The sequence below is a fragment of the Brachionichthys hirsutus genome, chromosome 11 (assembly GCF_040956055.1).
Source record: "Brachionichthys hirsutus isolate HB-005 chromosome 11, CSIRO-AGI_Bhir_v1, whole genome shotgun sequence".
NCBI lineage: Eukaryota > Metazoa > Chordata > Actinopteri > Lophiiformes > Brachionichthyidae > Brachionichthys > Brachionichthys hirsutus.
The window spans coordinates 7,663,384-7,683,419 of NC_090907.1; the positions used below are offsets into that span (position 1 = coordinate 7,663,384).

The 20,036-nt window shown below is 42.4% G+C and overlaps 2 protein-coding genes across 2 annotated transcripts; one reads left to right on the forward strand and one right to left on the reverse strand.

The window, feature by feature from the left end:
• The first annotated feature begins 2,442 nt into the window (after positions 1-2,442).
• ywhag2 (3-monooxygenase/tryptophan 5-monooxygenase activation protein, gamma polypeptide 2) lies at positions 2,443-8,585 on the forward strand. The gene is made up of 2 exons (XM_068745149.1): positions 2,443-2,682; positions 5,314-8,585. The coding sequence occupies exons 1-2, from the start codon at positions 2,596-2,598 to the stop codon at positions 5,968-5,970; spliced, it is 744 nt and encodes a 247-aa protein (XP_068601250.1). The 5' UTR covers positions 2,443-2,595; the 3' UTR covers positions 5,971-8,585.
• Positions 8,586-14,923: 6,338 nt separating this feature from the next.
• Positions 14,924-19,968, reverse strand: camkk1b (calcium/calmodulin-dependent protein kinase kinase 1, alpha b). Its single transcript, XM_068745278.1, has 16 exons — positions 19,714-19,968; positions 19,565-19,612; positions 19,429-19,482; positions 19,292-19,346; positions 19,073-19,206; positions 18,633-18,669; positions 18,527-18,548; positions 18,323-18,411; positions 17,874-18,073; positions 17,690-17,743; positions 17,534-17,607; positions 16,843-16,930; positions 16,627-16,755; positions 16,296-16,399; positions 15,676-15,726; positions 14,924-15,328 (listed from the first exon to the last, which is right to left on the reverse strand). Exons 1-16 carry the CDS (start codon positions 19,966-19,968, stop codon positions 15,247-15,249), a joined length of 1,476 nt encoding a protein of 491 aa, XP_068601379.1. The 3' UTR covers positions 14,924-15,246.
• Positions 19,969-20,036: the final 68 nt, after the last annotated feature.

The following is a 20,036-nucleotide window of genomic DNA, read 5'->3' on the forward strand; positions in this document are numbered from 1 at the left end:
GTTGTATGAGAATCACTACAATGCTATCTGGGTCACGCTTTAGACTGATTAGTTACCACAATAATCACACAACATTGACCTTCTCAAAAACACGCATTAGCATCTCATTCAAAATGAACTGATCCTAGTCGAAGAATTACTGGAAGAACATTCTACTTTCTTTCTGCACTTGCTCTATTAATTCTGTTGGCAAAATAAAATACACATTTGAACTCCCCTAATACAACAAAAACAAATAGTACATCTTAATTCCCTTCTCTAACCACACCCTGCTTGCTGCTTTGACCTAGTTTACACGTCATTCAACGTCAACGATGCCTCTCTTGACCCGCATCCAGGTCAGCAGGCGATAATCTCCTCCTGCAGAGGAAGGGAAGCTTTAACAGTTTGTTTGGACAAGAAAGGATTAAAAGAAGTGAGAGGAAAAGCATGGACAGTCATTCATTTGGGACATCTGACACCGTTACATGCTCTGGAATCAGTCTTATTTAAAATTCATGTAATCATTTATTAGTTTGATTTATGTACATCATCCCCTCGGCCTTTTGACTGAAAGCTATGAACTCATACGGGAAATTTATGAGAAACAAACAATCATTAACATTCATGCTCCTGATAATAAAAAAGAAAAGACAATTAAATGAATTACACAATATTAGAGTAACACATGTGACCATGACTGAAGCCTAACAGAGCAGGAACTTCAGAGTAGGCGTCTCTCGCTGTATGTAGGAGAGGAGCAATTCTGAACTAAACAAACTGGATTCACCTGCACAAAATAACAAAATAAATATCTAATATGAGCAGAAGGGAATTTAAATGTTGAGTGTAATATACTAAAAAGAGTAGGTAAAATAATAAAATATAATGGATAAGTAGGAAATGCTTGGCAGTGCAGCTTTCATTTTAACGTGTTTACCGATGTACATAAATTCAGCTTCTCAGCTTTTTGTACTTTTATTTCAACTTCATTTGTTTAACATTTTAAGATTCTCACCTTTATTTATTGCAGTTTAGCACCTCTTTCCTCTTCCATCTAAATAAATGCTCTTTTTTTAAATTAATATAGATTGGCTGGAAAATACATCATTATTCCATTATGAGAGATGCATACTTCCCTTATAGGACAGCAACAACACAGACTTTGATCTAATGGAATGTTGTACACAACTGTAGATTAAATTACCCAAATCTATATGAAGTCATTAAAATCAGCTGAAATTTAAACATCTACAGTATTAAAATTAAATGTGAAAATAAACTCCTCTGTGTGACTCAATTCAGAACACTTCCATTTATGGCCAGAAGATGGCGCTGAGGACAGTTGTTTATGCGTTTTGTGATTTTCTGAGTAAATTGAAGATTTCACAGCTATAAATTAATATACAGATATAAATATATGTTATAGTTAGTGGGGGGGGGGGGGGGGGGTGAATGTAAAGATGTGTTCAACAATTAACAGACTGTAGCAGACAAAACAAAACAACAAAGTTCTCAAATGTTTACAGTAAACATCCATGGCACCGAGCGATCATTTTAATATTCTAATATTATATATTTGATTGGCATAGGAATATTAATAAAATATTATCTATGCCAAAACATTTGCGGATTTTTATTTGTATATTTATTGCAAGATGTTTTAAATGAATTTTTGGATATATCCAAATAAATTTTGTCCAGAGGTGGATTTTAGATATGATACATATCAATAAGTAGATCCTTGTATGACTGAAGATTGCGGATAAATTTTTTCCCATTTTTTATTTCATTTTCAATAACAACAAAAATGCCAACCAAATTGCAAACATCATGCGAAACACAAAAATGAAAATGAGAGTAGAATTTCAAATCACAGAAATTTGACTTAGATTCTGACCTTCATTTACATCTGTGAGGTCAAAAGGTCTTGCCTGCCTGGGGTGGCATGTTTGGGGCCACAGGACGGGAGAAGGAGGTAAAGAAATGGCAGCCCTCCGGTGGGTAACTGAGATTAATTAGAATCAGACATTTAAAGGAGCTTATTTCATTTCTCTGTTTTAGGTAGAAAGTTATAAAATTCCACAATTTCCCAAACGTTTGTTTTGGCCAATCCCAATTTTGTTTTTGGTGATATTGATATAAAAACTTTATAAATATTGTCTTTTCAATGGGAGTGAAGTATCAGTCAGCATCACACGTCATTCTGCCTCATTATACCCACATCCACTTTACGCACGCGTCTTCCTCCACAGGACTTCATCTCCCACAAGGCCTTTCGCCTGCTGCTCCATCCACTCCCTGTAAGCATATCCCTATTCCTATGCAGAGCCCTCTGGTCCCCATGTATGGAGTGTTACATCATTGGCACAGCAGACTCCCACCTTCCTGAGTGATGATGCAGCCAGGGAGGAGGAGGAGGAGGAGGAGGAGGGGTGAGGGAGCGAGGCAGGGAGGGAAGAGAGGAGGAGAGGGTGCCCCGTCTGCACGGAGAAACGGACAGAACAGCTGCAGCACTAGGCTCGAGTAGAATTTCACTGCATTGCGATTTAAAAGATCAATTATTTCATTCACAAATCTCAAGTCGATCAGCAACGCAACCAAACATCACTGAAAATGGTCGATCGCGAGCAGCTGGTGCAGAAAGCCAGGCTGGCGGAGCAGGCTGAGAGATACGATGACATGGCGGCAGCTATGAAATCGGTAAGTACATCAAAAAAAAAAAACATGAATCCTGATTTAGGTGCGGATGAGCGCTTCCGCCCCGCTGTTGGCTCCGCGTAAAGGCTCCTTGCGTAAAGACGCGCGGTCGCGCCGGTTCCTTTGACTGCACCACGTTCACATCAGAGTTAACGTGTATCTTTCTTCATCGCCTCGTCTCCAACCCACCGACAGAATCCGGTCCGAATCGGCGGCTCCGTTGGGCGGTGCCTTTCCGTTCATTGAATGGATGTCACAGAGGCGCGCACGCACGCAGGCCTGAGCCCCATCGCTCCCTTCATATCGCGTAATGGCCCTGCTCCATCGCATTTACTGCCCCCCCCCCCCCCACTCACCCCACCCTTCCTCGATTATACCCAATTTAATAAAGCTGCTGCTGCCATGCGAGGTTGATCAGAAAAAGCAGCTCCAGAGTTTCTCCTGCTCTCTTTATTCTGCTGAAATGACACGTTCTCAAAGTCTCTGTTGCTCAGATTCTTGGCTTTGAGGCGTTTCTGTGCGTGATTTAGAATCGTCTTTTTTTTAAATGTGAAAATGAACCAAACCAACCGACAGTAACGGTTCTTTCCTCTGAACAAACGCAGGAGGCAGTAGAACCTCTCCAGAATACTCTTTGTCATATTGCAGTGGATCAATACGATCAGATTTTAATTGTGGCTTTGCTTTCTCCTCTCTTATTCATGTTATTCCTCACCCATGCGCTGTTTTTTTTATGGCGAGGCAGTTTTCTCCTGATATCCAGCAGCATTTTGAGGTTATTTTCAGTAACTGGTTCTAATTCAGCGGTGGAATATTCGGAGCGTCATGGGCGGCCTCCTCACAGGCGCTCTCTCTGCTATTATTGGCTGGCGTTGACGACACAGCCTTTGTCTGCTTCTCCCTTTTATTCCTCCTCTGTCTCCTTAAGAAATTCTGGGAACTGGATTCTCCAGAGGGTTAAAAAAAAAGAAAAAGTGCCGTGTCACACCAGCCCATGCTGGTACCAATAGCATCCTTGGAGGCCCACATATGGCTTCCAACCGATTTTGAAAGAGGAGCATCTTGTTCCTCGCATGGGTCGTTTGTCACGGAGGGTTTCTTGTAGCAGGAGGGCGGGATGATGTGTGAGCAGGGAGGGATTCCTTTCCCTGTACATAATCTGCCAGCGGTCCAAACGGGCCCCTTCTGCAGGGGCGTGGAGTCGACTCTAACATCCAATCGAAGGGAATCCCTTCCTAGCAGCCAGAAATGACAAACAGAACTACAAATGTTTGAGTTTGTCCTCAAAAATAGACACGGTTTTCTGTTCGTATAAAAATCTGCAGTGATTATTATTGATTAGCTGACTGATTGTCAAATAATCCAACACATTAAGTTAAATATTTTCTTCTGTGGACACTGCAGATTAGAAAATAATTGATACGATTCTGAAAATCACTATAAATGCAATTTGTAGTTTGATTTTTTTACGTCTTTAAAGAAGGTGATCTTTATTTATTTTTTATGCATTATACATAACGTGATGTCGTTGGAGTGATAGAAACCTGCTTCGCTAAATGCAAAGCTTTGTGATGCACCTCTGGGCAGGCACCTCCGTCTCTGCTGCTCCACTCCGTGCATGACGTCAGCGGCCGTCCGCCATCTTTGCGCTGCTCTGCCTGAGCAGAGAATATCGCAGCTGAGGAATCGCATCAAGGAGGAGCTTTTCAGTTGGAACAGCAGCAGCCTGATGCACAGATTTAGCTTTGATTTGATATCAACTGCCTCTCGGCTCGCTTTGGCCGGAAGCCATTTTTTTTAGCACATGGTTGCTTTTCCAATCAAACGTATATAGCCTCTTAGACAACCATCTTAATATTACATTCTAGATTTAGCAGTCTAACTCATAGTGATGTCATGGCTTAGCATTAAAGACAGGTAAAAAGGTCAGTTCCAGCCAGGGAGAAGGTCACTGGGACACATGAACCGGCTGGGGCGGCGCTGGTTTTTGCTTACAGAGCAGCTGCCCTGGAGAGCTCGTGGGAACATTTTAGCCATGTCCTACCCCCCCTGCGTTTGGATGTCTTGAATATTAGCTGGCCCACGTGGCAGCCGGAGCTACCGGTGCACTAAGTGAACGGGCCAGCGTTGGGAAATGGGTGCAGCGGATGACAAGTGAAATGTTGCTCATCTTCTGCGCCGTGACTCATCAGTCTGTCGCATGAAAAAAGTCCCTCTCAACTGTCAGGGGTGGAAATATCGTCTTCATCACTGATTGTAATCCGTCCACAATATTCTTCTTTATTTAATGCACCAAGCCCACCATATTTTATTAAGTCTAGCATAGTGAGATTTTAATTACATATTTCTGCGAGCATTGAAGCGAAGACGGAAACGTTGACTTGCTGCGGGGACGACTCCCAATGAGCATCTTAAAATCGCTCCTGACCAATAATCCAGAAACTGAAATATTCAGTTCACAAAGATATAAAACGAGACAAAAATCTGTACTTTTGAAAAGGTGGAACCACAAAACTCTGAGAATGCCACTGAGCAGTTCTCAACTGGACCCTTTTTGATGTTCGCCTGTTCTTGTTTTTTGTATAATGTTGATGCAGTCTGATCAGAAGGTCCGTTTGTGTCTTCCTCTTCCAGGTAACCGAGTTGAACGAGGCTCTCTCCAATGAAGAGAGGAACCTCTTGTCTGTAGCCTACAAGAACGTGGTGGGGGCCCGCCGCTCCTCCTGGAGGGTGATCTCCAGCATTGAGCAGAAGACCTCGGCCGATGGCAATGAGAAGAAGATCGAGATGGTCAGGGCCTACCGGGAGAAGATAGAGAAAGAGCTGGAGGCTGTGTGCCAGGATGTGCTCAACCTTCTGGACAACTTCCTGATCAAGAACTGCAGCGAGACGCAGCACGAGAGCAAGGTGTTCTACCTGAAGATGAAGGGCGACTACTACCGGTACCTGGCCGAGGTGGCCACCGGGGAGAAGAGGGCTACGGTGGTGGAGTCATCAGAGAAGGCCTACAACGAGGCCCACGAGATCAGCAAGGAGCACATGCAGCCCACCCACCCCATTCGCCTGGGCTTGGCTCTCAACTACTCTGTGTTTTACTACGAGATCCAGAACGCCCCAGAACAGGCCTGTCACCTGGCCAAGACCGCCTTCGACGACGCCATTGCTGAGCTGGACACCCTCAACGAGGACTCCTACAAAGACTCCACCCTGATCATGCAGCTGCTCCGAGACAACTTGACACTGTGGACAAGTGACCAGCAGGATGACGAGGGAGGGGAGGGCAACAACTAAAGAGAAACCAGCGTTGAAAATAAAAAAGTCTATGACGGGGCCGGTGGACTTTGGCAGCCGCTTTAGCCGATGATACTTCCGCAGCAGCAGTTCTTTATTTTTCCGTGTGTTAAAGAAAAGAATCAAAAGAGGGGTGAGAGGGGAGGTTAAATCTTAGTTTAAATATATATTGAAATATATATACAGTTGAAAGGAGCCGCCGTCTTCTTGATTTTCTCTTTGACATTTGCCGAAACCACCGACATGTCAGTCTGAAGTGGTTGTTGTTGGGTTGAAACGGCAGCCTCACACTGGCGTAGGAACGCGTGCTGCAAGATAAGCTGCTTAGTTTGGTTTTTGCGCGATAGAGATGCATTTGAGTCACTTGAGAGAGAAAATGCTTGAATGGGAATGCCTCACAAAATTAGTTTGCATTGGTCCCAGTAGTAGTCCTACATATGAAAAGCCGCCCCCCCCCCCGAGAGCCACTGATGTGAAAGTCACGCCTAAAACGAGAAAAAAAAAGAACCTTTAAAACCAATTTACCCCCAAGAAAAAAAAAAGAAAAAGACAAATGCGTACATTTAATCTTAGTGAAATGAGTGCAGGGCAGTTAATGGATTCCTCTCCTGTCTGAAGTTGATTTGGCATCAGATTAATCTGTTATGTCACTGGAACTATAGATTACTTTAGAGGTGAAGATTACTAAAGAAAGAAACTTAACAATATAAAACAACAACAACAACAAAAAGACAAAAAAAAATTAAAAGCAGCTTCAGAGTTTGTGGTTTACTTCTGTGTTTGTTTTGTTAAATGCACTTGCCTACTATACTGTTTCTTCAGTGTAAGATGATGACGACAATAATATCGATAATTCAATATTGTGCATGCTGGTGATGTATTTATATACAGTAGCTTGACTTTATTAACTTATACTGTGGGTGTTAAGTATTCATATGATTGAGAAAAACAGGCTTTGTGTCTGATGTTGATTTCTAATTTCTAATTTATTTCAGTTTTTGTTTGATTTGCTATACCAAAATGGCGATCGTAAAAAATTGACCTGTAATGGGTGTTGCTATAGTGACATGCAATATGTGTATTTAATTTGTTGATGAAAGAAAAAGAAAAAGACGATAAAAACTCGCCAGTGATCACTTAATATTGCCAGCTGGTGTTTGTCACATTGAAGTTTGATTATGATATTTTTGGCAGTATTTAAGTACTTTTTTCTGTCATGCTATCCGGTTGGAATAATTGTGACGTTTTCAGGCTCAATGCTTCTGTTATGAATTCACAAAACCTGGACCATATTTTATTTCCTGACATTATGCTTTCTCCTGTTTGTTTTTATACATTCTAGCTGTTTCCTGAGTGACAAAATATCTTGAATGTGAGTCATTATGTAGCAGTTGCACAAGAACCGAAATAATAGCTATCATAATAAAAAAGAACAGAAAAATAATATGACTAAATTATACATGCACCATTTCCATGGTGGTCTAGTGTATTGTTGTATTGTCATGCGTAGGGTAATTTGTTTTTAAGGAGCATAATTTCATGTTTTTGTGGCCAGAGTACTGTATCTCCTTTCTTTCTGTGACTGTATGATTATCTGATATGCTTTTTTTTTTTTGCAAGTTAACCTCCTAAGAAAAAAGCAAGCAAGTTGGTCCAAGCATGTGTGCACAATGTAATATTCTCTCCTCAATGGTTCTACGCTGTTACATGTGTCTGACGGTACTGCTGTCTTTACTGCACATAGCTAAAAGATACTACACGACTGCACAAATGGAGTCACAGGGAAGGCTTACGCAATTTTAATAGAATCGCTTATTGATCTTCAGAACAAATTAGGAACACAAAGATGCTGCTCAAGCGCACAGGAAGCTGCTGAATGAATTTATCGCAACAATGCTGCTAGTCATACAGATTATTACATCAATGCATTCAAGGAGAGGCACTTCTGAGGACTTGATTATTATTTTTTTCTGGATATATGACAATTTGGGGTGGGGAGATTTCATTTTTTATGTCAGTCATGACGGATTAAAAGAGAAACCAGATGCCTTAAGGTCCAGCCACACGACCTGGTTCATGCATGCCAATTATGTCACCATCATGAGTCGGTCTGCATGAGCTCGCATTGTATCTCACAGCTGCTTTGGTTTATTTTTAACGCAGATTAAAGCGGATGGACTTGAAGGCTCACCATAAAAATAGCATGACATCATAATGCCGATCTGCACGAATTCTCACTCAGCTTATGAATATTAAAATGGAATCAAACACCATCATTTTATGTTTTGTGTGTTACAAGCTAAAACAGAATTGGTCATTTGTGGGGAAACTTTAACTCATTGCCAAGAATACATACATTGTGTTTCTTTTTGGATTTATTTCTGGGGGGCGGGGGTGGGGGTCCTAATCTGTGATTTGTGTTTTTTTACGTTTCCATTATTTTTCATTGTTTATCCCCATTTCTGTGCCATGAAAATCCAAGAAATGAGACGAAAGGAATTAGATTTAAATGACAAATCAACCAAATGAGAGCTGACCTACTAGGAGTTAGTGAAGCAGGAGGGGCTGACCGCTGAAAATGGGGTAGAAACTGTATGCGCTGAGGAGTCTTTGTTTGCCAATTAAAACTTTTTGTTAACATTATTCTTTATTTTTTTGTTCTCTTTGCAATGCGGCCATTTGCAGTCATACCATAAACAGCTCACCTTTCATTTCGCTGAACAGCCTCTTTTGAGTTTCACGACCTTTCGTATTAACGCAAAGGCAGTATGACCTCAAGTAACCTTTTGTGGATGGGTCACGTAACAGTGGCGTGTGTGAGTGGGCGTCCATATCTGGGTGGTGCATCCCCGGTCTGCAGTAACGCATGGGTCGAGTGTCTGTGGGTGAACGTGTGAGATATTAGCTGCAGTGCAGACAAGATGCCAGCTCGCTAAGCAACTAGCGTGCGTCTTAAGAGGCGCTCTCCAAGGTTGCTTTGCTAATCATTAACTGAATCGGTGCATAGATCAAAGGATATTGCTCCAGACAACAGAGGAGTGCTGCAGTGAAATCAAATACGCCCTGTCATGAAGCATCATGGACGGAGAGCCTGCTTTTCTTTGCTGGTGCAGCTCTTACGCCAGCAGCAGTACTTCCCCTCCAGGTTTTATCACTGCCATTGTGTCGATTGGTGCGACTTCAGTTTGCACTGGGGCCCCATGCACTGATTGGCAGAACCAAAGAGGCACATTGCTGGCTTGCCCACCTTCACACTGCAGCCTCTTGCTGCAGCCTGCTGCACTGAACCTTTCATGAGATGAAATTCTGCGCTTTGAGCGGTTCTCCTCAGCAGCCAATAGAGGACGGGCTCTCTCTCCGCATCCACCAACCCTGTCGCTGTTGCTAGGGCTGGGATAAGCATCCCTCTATGAGCTGGGCTCCTTGCTGCACTGCTCAGACACCTATTGCATCCTGTAAAAAAAAAAAAAAACAGCACACGGGAGGCATTAAGATTCAGCAGCAGCCCTGCCTTCCAGCTTGTGTTTTAATACACTGCTACACTTTCAGGGAAGCTGCTGTCGTCATTATCGGTGAATTTTGGTGACATTACGTCCTGGAGAAACGTGACCGGCTGATGGACATGTAGTTAAGTCAGCAAATACCTTTTACTCTTTAAATTTAAACTAGCACTAACCTCCTGCCCCTTATAGAATCATGCAGAATTACACTAAACACACATTCACATTTGGTTTATTTAATCATTGGATAACCTGCAGCGCTGGACGACATTGTGTTTTAAAGGTTACATCTAAAGATTACATAGAAAAGGGAAAAGTACTTTTCTGTCCATCATTTCCGTTTATGCAAGACTTGCTTTGCCGGATCACTTTCAGGACACGACACAATATATTTCCCCGAGAGGAGGCCAGGATGAAAAGACACAAGTTATCACTGAGACATAAATCTGCCACACAAAGGCGAACGGGCCCTCAATCGCTGGATGAAATTCCTCGTTGGCATCAGCAGAGGACCATTTTGGGCCACATTAGCATGTCAGAGAATTAAAAATGTCCCAATTATGCAAATTAATCTATATACAGTGTGTAATAAAAGACTAAACTAGAAACAGGGTCTGTCTTGAAGAGATTTATGACGGAAAAAATGTGGGAGAAACAGGAATAAAATGGTCACTTGCCTATCCAGACTTGCAATAAGAGGATCAATAAGGATGCATCACATTGGTCAGATATGGAAATGATATCAGTCGGCTCATCTAACGCTAAGAAAATAGTCAATAACCAAATATACCCTGCTTCAAAGCAGGATCTAGGGGGCAGAAACGGAGTACAATAACCAAAACCACTGGCCAAAGATCTCCCGACCTTCCCTTTCTGAGTGAGAAAGCATGTTAACGTGCCCCCCCCCCCCTCCCAAAGTATAGCACTTCTTGTTTAGTCCAGAAAAAGATCTTAATAGCCGTGTTTCTTCTTTCTCGGATCGTTTACATTGTCAGCTACACCCTTTCTGTCCGAGGAATCAGGTTGCTGTTCTTTTTTTAGAAGACGTGAGGTCAGAGGTTTTTTTTGTTTTTTTAATCAAAGGTCATCACAATGTCAGAGCTTTGTTGCACTCCATTGATTTCCTTTGCTAACTCCGCACTGAATGCAACATTTCTTCCTGTGTTTAATCTCCTGTGGCTCATCTTCAACCAAAACTCAAAGCTTTCCTTTGGTCGTTCTTCATTCTTCAGTCCTGTTACCACAAATACATTCTATTCCTCAATAGAGATAGGCCTGCGACAAGCATGTTGAATTCTGAAAGGTTTATGATCGGACTGAACGTGATCTGCTCCAACAAAGACGAAAAGGACACAATCGCGATGCGGCTCCAGAAATATCAGCCCATTAGAGGAAGGGAAGGAGGGAGAAAAGAAGAGAAAGAGGGGACCGATGTAGTAGAAGAGAACAGAAGAAGAAGAGACAGATCTATAAATAGGCCTCCCTGCAGCCTGTGAGTAGACCAGAGACATCGATGTGACAGCATCTCCACAATAACGAGTCAGACCATGCTTCTGTTCATTGGTTGAGAGTCTGATTAATCAGTTTTACCCCCCCCCCCCCCCCCCCCAGCTGAGCAGACAAAAAGCATGACATGGAATCATGGATACGACAAATATTTATTGTTATTGTTCAAGATTTATTCTTAAAGTTCATTCCATCATGTTGTTTTTTTAATCATAGCATGACGACGAGGAGCAGCGGCGACTCTTTTGAGCTCAGAGACCGAGACGGCTGCTGCAGAATAAATGATTTAAGATAACATTTAGACTTTCTATTATTTATCAGAACTCGCTACAACATTCAGCAGAGGGGTTTTAAGAGACTATTTTCGGTGCACTTGTCCCTAAACATTGCAGGATACGTTACATGTGACGTGATGGGTGGCGTCCTCTCAGGATCTCTTTTTGTTTTTTTGAGAGCTCTTAAATGACTGCAGCACACAGCAACACCGCTGCCATTTAAAAAGCTTTAATAATAAATAACGTGTTGTTTTTCAGGATCAAAATGATTCCTAATATGCAGGACGTGAGTCTTAATAATGGCAGAGGATTGTGGGATAATCAGAAGTTTGGAAAAGGTGAGTCTAAAATAACCCCCCCTTCCTCCTCCTCTTCCTCCTCCTCTTGTCTCACAGTTACGTCACTCTGCATGATTTTCAAGGCCTCCCATTGCAGGAGATTCACAGCCACACCGCGTCCCTCGACAAGATATCATCAATTCTTATTTGATGTTCCAAAATTACTTTCATGCTCATATCAAAGAATATTTTAAAAAACACATGGGATTTAAAAGGCCCCAGCTTTTCTAAAGCAAAGACCTCGTCTTTTCAATTATCATTAAGAAACAAGACTGCCTTCTTTATGAAAAGTATTTGCTGTAATTCCCAACCCCACACATTCACTTTTACTTTTCATGGTTGGTGTATAAAGATACCAAGAACAATTTAGAACCTTTTGATGATGATCCAGATCACCATGTGGACGGTGTAAATCTAATCATGAGGGGAACGAGCTGCTCTGCGGAGGTCTGCGCTCTCCCAGAGTGCTTTTCTAGTTTCTTTTGCATTTCCTGCATGCGGAAGTGGCAACATGAGCCTTGCAAAAGCTCCTCTTCATAGTTGGCAGAAATCTATTTTCATCGTCAGCCACACTGTCAAAAGTCAAGGCTGCCACTGACTTACTAATAGAGACCAGCTGCAGGACAGAGCAAAGAAAATGAAAGAGTGGAAAATAGGCCCAGCGGTTGCAAAAGTATTTTGAAGTTTAAAAGAACACAGATCAGTTTTTATATAGCATTCTTTAAACAGTCCTTGTGTCTTGAAGTGATTATTCATTTACATGTACACAAATCACTATTTGTGCCTTTTGGTCGTTTTACCAAAATGCTTGACCTTCAGTGTGAACAAGGCGCCCAAAATGAAGTTGCTTACAACAAATGTGCGTTATTGCTGTTATGGTATTTTGTTCATAGCCGTGCATGTCATGGAAGGTTGTGTACTAATCTGAACATTCACATGTAGGATAATTTAACTCCTCACAACATCCTCTCAAGGTCATCATGAACAGCCATCAGCTAATGCATTCCACACTTTTGTTTTTGTGGATTCATGTTTTCCTGGTGACAGACGAGAGTTTCTTGCATAGCATTACAAAGCAGAGTATTTCCTAGAGTCCTATCTGGGCAGTTCTTCCTCTCTGTGAGGTCTCTCTCTGTACATTTACCTTGCCAACCATGCTTTGTTTAGCAGTTGTCGAGTTTCAGGTGCCAAATGGTTGACAAATGATTTATTCGAGTGTTTGTGGGTCTCTGTCGATGTGGTGAGTAATGCTGTATGCGGGCACAAGGAATTCCCAACCGTACTGGAGGAAGAGGGGAAAAGGCATTACCAGTACTTTGCAGCCTGGAGGGGGGAAGTTCGGGCCAGTCCTAAAAGAAAATCAGTTGGAAGAAGGGAGTGACACGCAGGGTCTGAAGGGATGGAATGTGGCATGGCGACAAGAATACAGGGAGGAGTGTGAGAGCGAAGGGCCAGCGTTCAGCTGAAAACCGAGTCTGACCCGCAGCTGGCTGTGGAAATGGAAACTGAAGAGTGGCTGGGTGTGGAACCAGACGCTGAAGCACAGTTTCCTCTGCCTGTCCATAAAACAATGACACCACAGTTACAGTCTATAAACATAAAGACCTCATTATGTACTTTATACTGCAAAGAAATGCAGCAGAATAGAACAGAAAATAATGTTGCATTACAAAACAGCAATGAGCTCTGGAGAAAAGCACTCACACAGTCAAATTACAAGTCTGTATGAGCGCAGCATTGTGCTGTTGCATGGCAACCGTTTCCAGAGAAATCTTTGGTCAGACACACTCGTCTTTGGTCTTCACATGACTGCAAAGGCAGAAAAAAATGGGCTGATTGTAGGATCACAAACGGTCTCCTGAGCTATTTCAGCCTGCAGAGGACGAAATGTGGTTTTTCTTCCATATTTCAACTTAATTCAAGAGCAGAATGCAAGATGAGAGTTTATTCTATTTCATATTCTAAACCATGTTGTAGAATGCAGGAGGAGACGTATGATTTACATCTTTCTCCATTTGATCATAATAATTTAGCATCATTCCTACATCATTGAATCAGATAGCGATTTAAAAAAAAACGAATTTAAGACAAGACGGGACAAGATGCAGTATGATAAGACAAAACAAGGCAATAAAATAAAATAAAATAAAATAAAGATAACAAGATAAGATAGGATAAGACGAGCTGAGAGGAAATGAGACGAGATCAGATAACTAGATATTGTTTGTCAGCATGTTTTGCTTTTGAAATAACTGTTGCTTTTAACAGGTATGGGGTTTAAATGAAAGTAACTTAAACAATCAATGCCAGATTTACCCCGGATCACTCCTAAATCAGCAACACATTTAGATTTTTGAAATGATCTTGCATGACTTTTTTTGTGTGTGTGTGAACACATACATACTGCACTGCAGTGCAGCGGTGGATTCGGCCTGTTTGAGGGACTGTATAATCTAGATAGGGGTAGATAGATACCGACTCATTTTCAAACCCAAAGTGATTCTGTGGTTTTGCTTTCACAGTTTTACAGGTTTTTTCCCAGCAGAAATAATCTGGAAGGCAACCTGCGAACTACAACAGTGTTGTTGTGCAGCTCCATGCAGAGTGAAGACTAAAGAGTCATTCGGTTATTAATTTAGTGAAGTAAATCCATTTTGCGGTAATGAAGCTGGACGAATGCCTTTTGGATTACTGTCTTCTTCTCTTCTCCTTGTTAGCACGATTTATAGCCACCTTCTGTCAACGCCATTACTTCTCAGTTTCGGCCAATCAGAGAGAGTGTTGCAGGCTTGTCGACCAATTGGAGGGATTCTGACTGAAACCTTTATAAGGCTATGCAGTATTGCCTACCAAGAGAAAATCAGTGAGGAAATCAAATTGTTTTGGAGGCTTTAAAAAAATGTTTTTATGGTTTTTATTGAAATGGAAAGTTAGTTATGGTGACGTGGATCTTAATAAGAAAAAAACAAAGAAAGACAAATTGGCCGATTTATTCCCTTGTAACACAATGGTGCCCTCTACTGGCCGGGAGAATGACTTGCACACGCTTGAACGTGCCTGCAGATGGAAGATTATAGACAGCGTCTTTCCTTGATTGATTAGAGCTGAAGATGATGTGGGAGTGTGTTTATGTGTTAAATATCTATTTCACTACATTATGGGGAACTAAATGTTAAAGAAAAAGAGAGTGGCTGAAGAGACAGCAGCAGAATTGTTGCCACACGGATGCCGTCTAGTGTTCCCCTGTCAACACCGCAAAAGCGCCGCAATCTTGTTGTTGGTGTTGCATTTCTTTAAATGATTCAAACGTGTTCTTTAAAATAGCAATGTTTATTATATTCAGCAGCTTTAGGAAAATGTAAAAATATTCAAAGAAAATACATCACATTAGATCATCAATTATGTATCTTATATAAGTATACCTAATAAAATTGACAGAACAGCAGAATAAAATCAAATCTGGTTTGTGAAGTAGTTAATGAACTATCTATCTTTTTATTCTTCAATATATCAAGATTGTTACAGTTTCCTGCAACATTTTGATAAAAGCTGGTCATGCAGGGAGTAAAAACTTAAATTAGGATCAAAGTAATAAAGAAGATAAATAAAAGGTTAATAGTCATCTGCACCGTCTCATCTTTTTGCATCTGTGTTGCTTTAATCTGTGTACTCTGTAAATGCGTCATCTTCATACAAGTCCTCCAACTCTCCATCTCTGCTCCCCGCATTGCTGATTTTCCTGCGGGTGATAAATGTTGAATCACATTGCAGAACGTCGTGAGACTGTATATGGGGAAGACGGGATGGGGGGGGGGGGGGGGGGGGTGAGTTAGATGCCGTAGACTAAGCTTCCCACAGGAGCTCATCGCATTTTATTCACATTAACCTCAAATAGTCTCAAGAGAGACAAGATAATCAGCGAAGTCAACACAAAGACTGTCCATTTATTTTGGGTACAGCTTGTTGTTGGGAGCTTTGTCTCATCTTGTCTCTCTTAAATCCTCTTAAGGCTGAACAAACAGCCGATGAGCTGTGCTCTGCATGAAGCGCATGAGCTTAACCTCAGAAAGCTTCTACAAAATTTACCTCAAGGAAGGATGAAGCATCGGCGAAGACCCCAATAAGCCCCAACAGCCACTGCAAGAAGACCACGTGATATATAACAGGCAAGAATTTGTGCTAATCTTCAAAACACAACAAACACAAAATATATTGTAGTCGGAAGCAAAATCAGTTTCATCACACAGTGGAAAATGTGATCTTTTTCAAATCTTCTCAACCAACTTTAGAAGGATTGAGTGCACAATAGGTGCAAAGTATCAGATCCTGATACTGCGCGTGGCTGTGTAAAGCTGCATGGCTGTAGGCCTGCATGGTGTTGGTGCCTGGGCATGTGTGGAGGCGGATGCACTGCGGCTCCACAACGCCTCGCATGGCGGTGCAATCAGGGCAGGCTTGTTGTTGGAAGAGGAAAGCAGCATAGCCATTACTGCTGCAGCAGCGGAATGCATTTAGCTTCTCTATGCGAGTGAGGAGCTAGACCAAAGCGAAACCGACACAATATCGTAGAAAGAGACACCTCGCGCCTGCAAAGAAGGTTTGTTTTTACTCAAGCATCCGCTCGCTTGTTTTTGTTCTTTGCTTAACCACAGAGCTGGCAGTCTGGCCTCGTGGAGCTGCCAGGATTTGCAGGGTAGGCTACTTACGTAAGGAGACCTCCAGGGGCAGACATGGACCTCTCGGCCCGTCTGCCCTGACACTCAAAGGGATTACTGAAAGATCGCTTCCTCAGCATGGACTTCACCAGAATCTGTAGCAGAGACGTCTGTTAGGAGAAACATTCACCTCACGCAAGCACGCATTTAACAGCACGTAATGCCGCTGCAGCTTTCACGTTTAGGATATTTTAATATGACATCTGTTTATAACATTGAGATTTGTGCTTTGATTAAAAATTTCACAAGAAATTCTCAAACAGTGACAATAAATCATTAAAGTACTAAATATTGATCAAAGAAGGAGCGATGTGGAACTCACCACCGTGGACAGGCTGGTGATGAGCTTGACGCTGTTCTGCACCTCCTCCTCACTGACCTCCACCGCCGTGCAGTGGTCCTCCTCCAGAGGAAGGGGAGTCGAGCCATTCTCTGTCACCCACGGATGGAGCTGCAACAGCACAAACACCGAGAGTCATTATGAAAGAAACACAGAGAGATATTGAGCAGAGCTTTCATGTAATATCAATCACGCTACCTTCATTTCAGGGATGGTGATCCTTGTTGCAGGGTTTTTATCCAGCATCCTTTGAATGAGCTCCGTCAGTTCATTAGTTATTGGAGGACTGAGAAGAAAAATACAGGAAATTATAGCCCCGTCTCCTAAAGGGTAGGTTTATGTGCAAGGAAATAGAAGGAAAAAATATGTTTATGACAGAAATGTGCTGTGAGTTTAATATAATGAAACGATTAGAAGTAAAAAAAAACAACATTTAAAATGCTGAAAATGTGTTTAGAAATAGGGTAATATGATTCCTTATTGTGTTAGCGATTCCACTTTAGTGATACATTTTCCAACAATATTAAAACATGATTGATCTGATGGTACATTTTTATTTCTCAGACTGGCGACGTGTCCAGGGTGTGCCCTGCCTCGCGCCCATAGGCTGCTGGGACAGGCTCCAGCAAAACCCGCGACTCAGATTTCAGAATGAATTGAATTGACTCCTGATATAATAACATGTAAACTGCAGCGTTACATCCTCATAGAAAACACAGACAAAGCAACGAATTATAATAATTGGTGGTTTCATTTTAATCCTCAGCATCACTCACACATGATTGACGCTCACTGCAACACCTTTACTAGTGTGTCTACAGTCTGAAAGGCATCTCGTTCATTTCATCAATAGTTAATATTGAATGAATGTGATAATGTAAATTCCTACGTCTCTGGAAACTCCACAGGTTTGTTCTTGATCTTGTTGTGCAGAGAGACGACGTATTCGTCATAAAAAGGACACTGGAAAAGGACACGCAAATAGAAATATTCAAAATCTCGCGGTTTCTTTTCTCTTTGTGCATTTTGCTCTCGGCTTCATTACCTTGCCAAAGACGAAGCAGTAGAGTGTGACTCCCATTGCCCACACATCCAACGCCTGGTGGGCAAAGACAATCATTAAAAGGCTTATCGGTAGGAATTTGAATGTCAATTATCATAATTGTGCTCAATTGGTAATAATGAGCTGCAACAAATCATCTGTTTCCCTGCAAGGCCTTCGGTCCTACCTTTCCCGTGAAGCCCTGCTCGTGTTCCGTCATCATCTCGGGGGCCATGAAAGCCGGCGTCCCCGCTGTGCTCGACAGGTGGGCGTCCGTCCCCTCAAACTCGTTGCTCACTCCAAAGTCAGCGATTTTGACGTGACCGTCGTCGCCCAGCAGCAGGTTGGAGGGCTTGATGTCCCTGTGGATGATCTTGTGGTAGTGCACTGGAAAACACAAAAGAAACACAGAAGTTCATCTGTTTATTGTTTATTGCTTTCTGGTAACTCTGGATGCAACTGGAAAAGGATGAGGACAGTTTTCCTTTTTTTAAATATCAAAAATATGAACTTAATCCATATCTTTGATTGACACTACAGTCCCTATAGTGGGTCTTGAATTATATCTAAATCTATCTTTCTATTTAATCTAAATCCATCTAACGTGTAAGCACTAGAATGAGTCCCAATACTTACAGTACTCTATTCCCAGGATGACATCTGTAAAGTAAAAGCGAGCCTGCTCCTCTGTGAACGGGTCGTCTGTGGGAACCTCCATGACCGGGCTGAGCAGCATGAAGGAAGGAAGGAAGGAAGGAAGGCAAATTCAATCTCACAGGTCAATTCAAAAGCGCCAGATCGATGCGGACGCGTCTGAACGCATAAACGCACAAAGCATACCCTTTTGTCATCAGTTCGAAAGCTTGAGGACAAACAATCACAATTCAGGGACTCCACAGACACATGGTGAATGCAGATACTGTGAAAGGGACGACTGAGCTCCTACCCATATGGAGTCCATCTTCATCGGGGTCATCAAGCACCTGAAAGACGAGTTCGTTTTCATGTCCGGCTCTCTTTCACACAAATAAATTACTGTAGTAATTCCAGGAATCTTTATTCCCGCTCTTTCTGAGCGGTTTAAAAGACCTTTTCTCACATACACAGGAGAGTTTCATTGTTTTTCCTGTTTAGGTTGATTGTAATTTATTTATTTTATTTTCAATGATCAAGTCAAGATTCTTTTCAGATATTAATTGATTATATGGCACCGAGTCATTGTAACAGTTACCTTGTGACTTTTTCAAACAGCTCTGGATTCATTTACAAGGACAAAGGCCAAAGTTAGATCGGGGACATGTCCACCCAACAGTTAAGCAAGCACACTGTGTGTTTCTGTGATCATGTGATGAGCACAGCGGATCAACACTCAGTCATCCCACTGACCTCAACAAGTTTAACAACATTATGATGGTCCAGTTTCTTCAGGATGGCGATCTCCTTATACATTTTCTCCAGAGGCAGCACGGCTTTAGAGAATGGATCCGGCTGCACGTTTGAACCTTGAGGAGGCGGGCGTCCTAAAATTACACACACACAGACACACACTCACAAACAAATAGCAACAACTCTCTGGACATTTAAAAAAAAAATGTTTTCACTCACGCAAAAAAAATCCACACTGCCTCATCAGCTTCTTCTTTGAAACAACTTTCATCGCCTGAAAGTCGAGAAAAAAAGCACAGAATGGCCACGATGGAGTGTCACGGCAACACTTTGGCTATTTCTCGGCTTGGACTTACATAGTACTGCTCTGAATCTTCATTATAAGCTAGTTTCACCACGCCGTAGGAGCCCTGCCGCGCAGAAAGAGAACGTTAGCTTCATAAATGCATCACGTCTGTTTCACCCTTCCCATGTTCAGAACTGATTGATCACCTTTCCAATTTCCTTGTTCAATCTATACTGGTTGAGCTGGACGCAATCCTGCAGAAAATTAAAAAGAGACTTTTAACCTTTACCGGATTAAAACGGTAACGGATTAAGTCACAGGTCCAACCCTGTGAATGGTTTGTGCAGCTCCTCACATCAGCATCTGTGATGGACACGCGCTTCGTTTCGATGGTGGGCTGCCGGGCGATGCGACTCCCTCTCTCCTGGAGGGACAGCTTCCTGTCTGAGTGTTGAGCCCTGTTGGAGGCTGTGGACCTCGCCGGACCGCACCGGTAGCCGTTTGGAGGCGTCTGGCGGTTTGCGGCCACATTCATGGCAGCCACAAAGTCGGCCAGCTCGCTGGGGCTCTCTGAATCCAGCTCTGGCCTGCAGACGGCGTCTGCGCTCATGGCGGGTTTTGGGTTCTGGTTTGCTCACAGATGAACGCCACAGCCCGGCAGAAGCAGCAGAGGATGCA

Bases quoted from the DNA above. Each gene is read 5' to 3' on its own strand.
- ywhag2 (XM_068745149.1), top strand. From the start codon at position 2,596: ATGGTCGATCGCGAGCAGCTGGTGCAGAAAGCCAGGCTGGCGGAGCAG. The intron at 2,683-5,313 runs GTAAGTACATCA...TTCCTCTTCCAG, and splicing joins TGGCGGCAGCTATGAAATCG to GTAACCGAGTTGAACGAGGC.
- camkk1b (XM_068745278.1), bottom strand. From the start codon at position 19,968: ATGAGCGCAGACGCCGTCTGCAGGCCAGAGCTGGATTCAGAGAGCCCC. The intron at 19,613-19,713 runs GTGAGGAGCTGC...AATTTTCTGCAG, and splicing joins TGTCCATCACAGATGCTGAT to GATTGCGTCCAGCTCAACCA. The intron at 18,549-18,632 runs GTAGGAGCTCAG...TTTGTCCTCAAG, and splicing joins TGAAGATGGACTCCATATGG to CTTTCGAACTGATGACAAAA.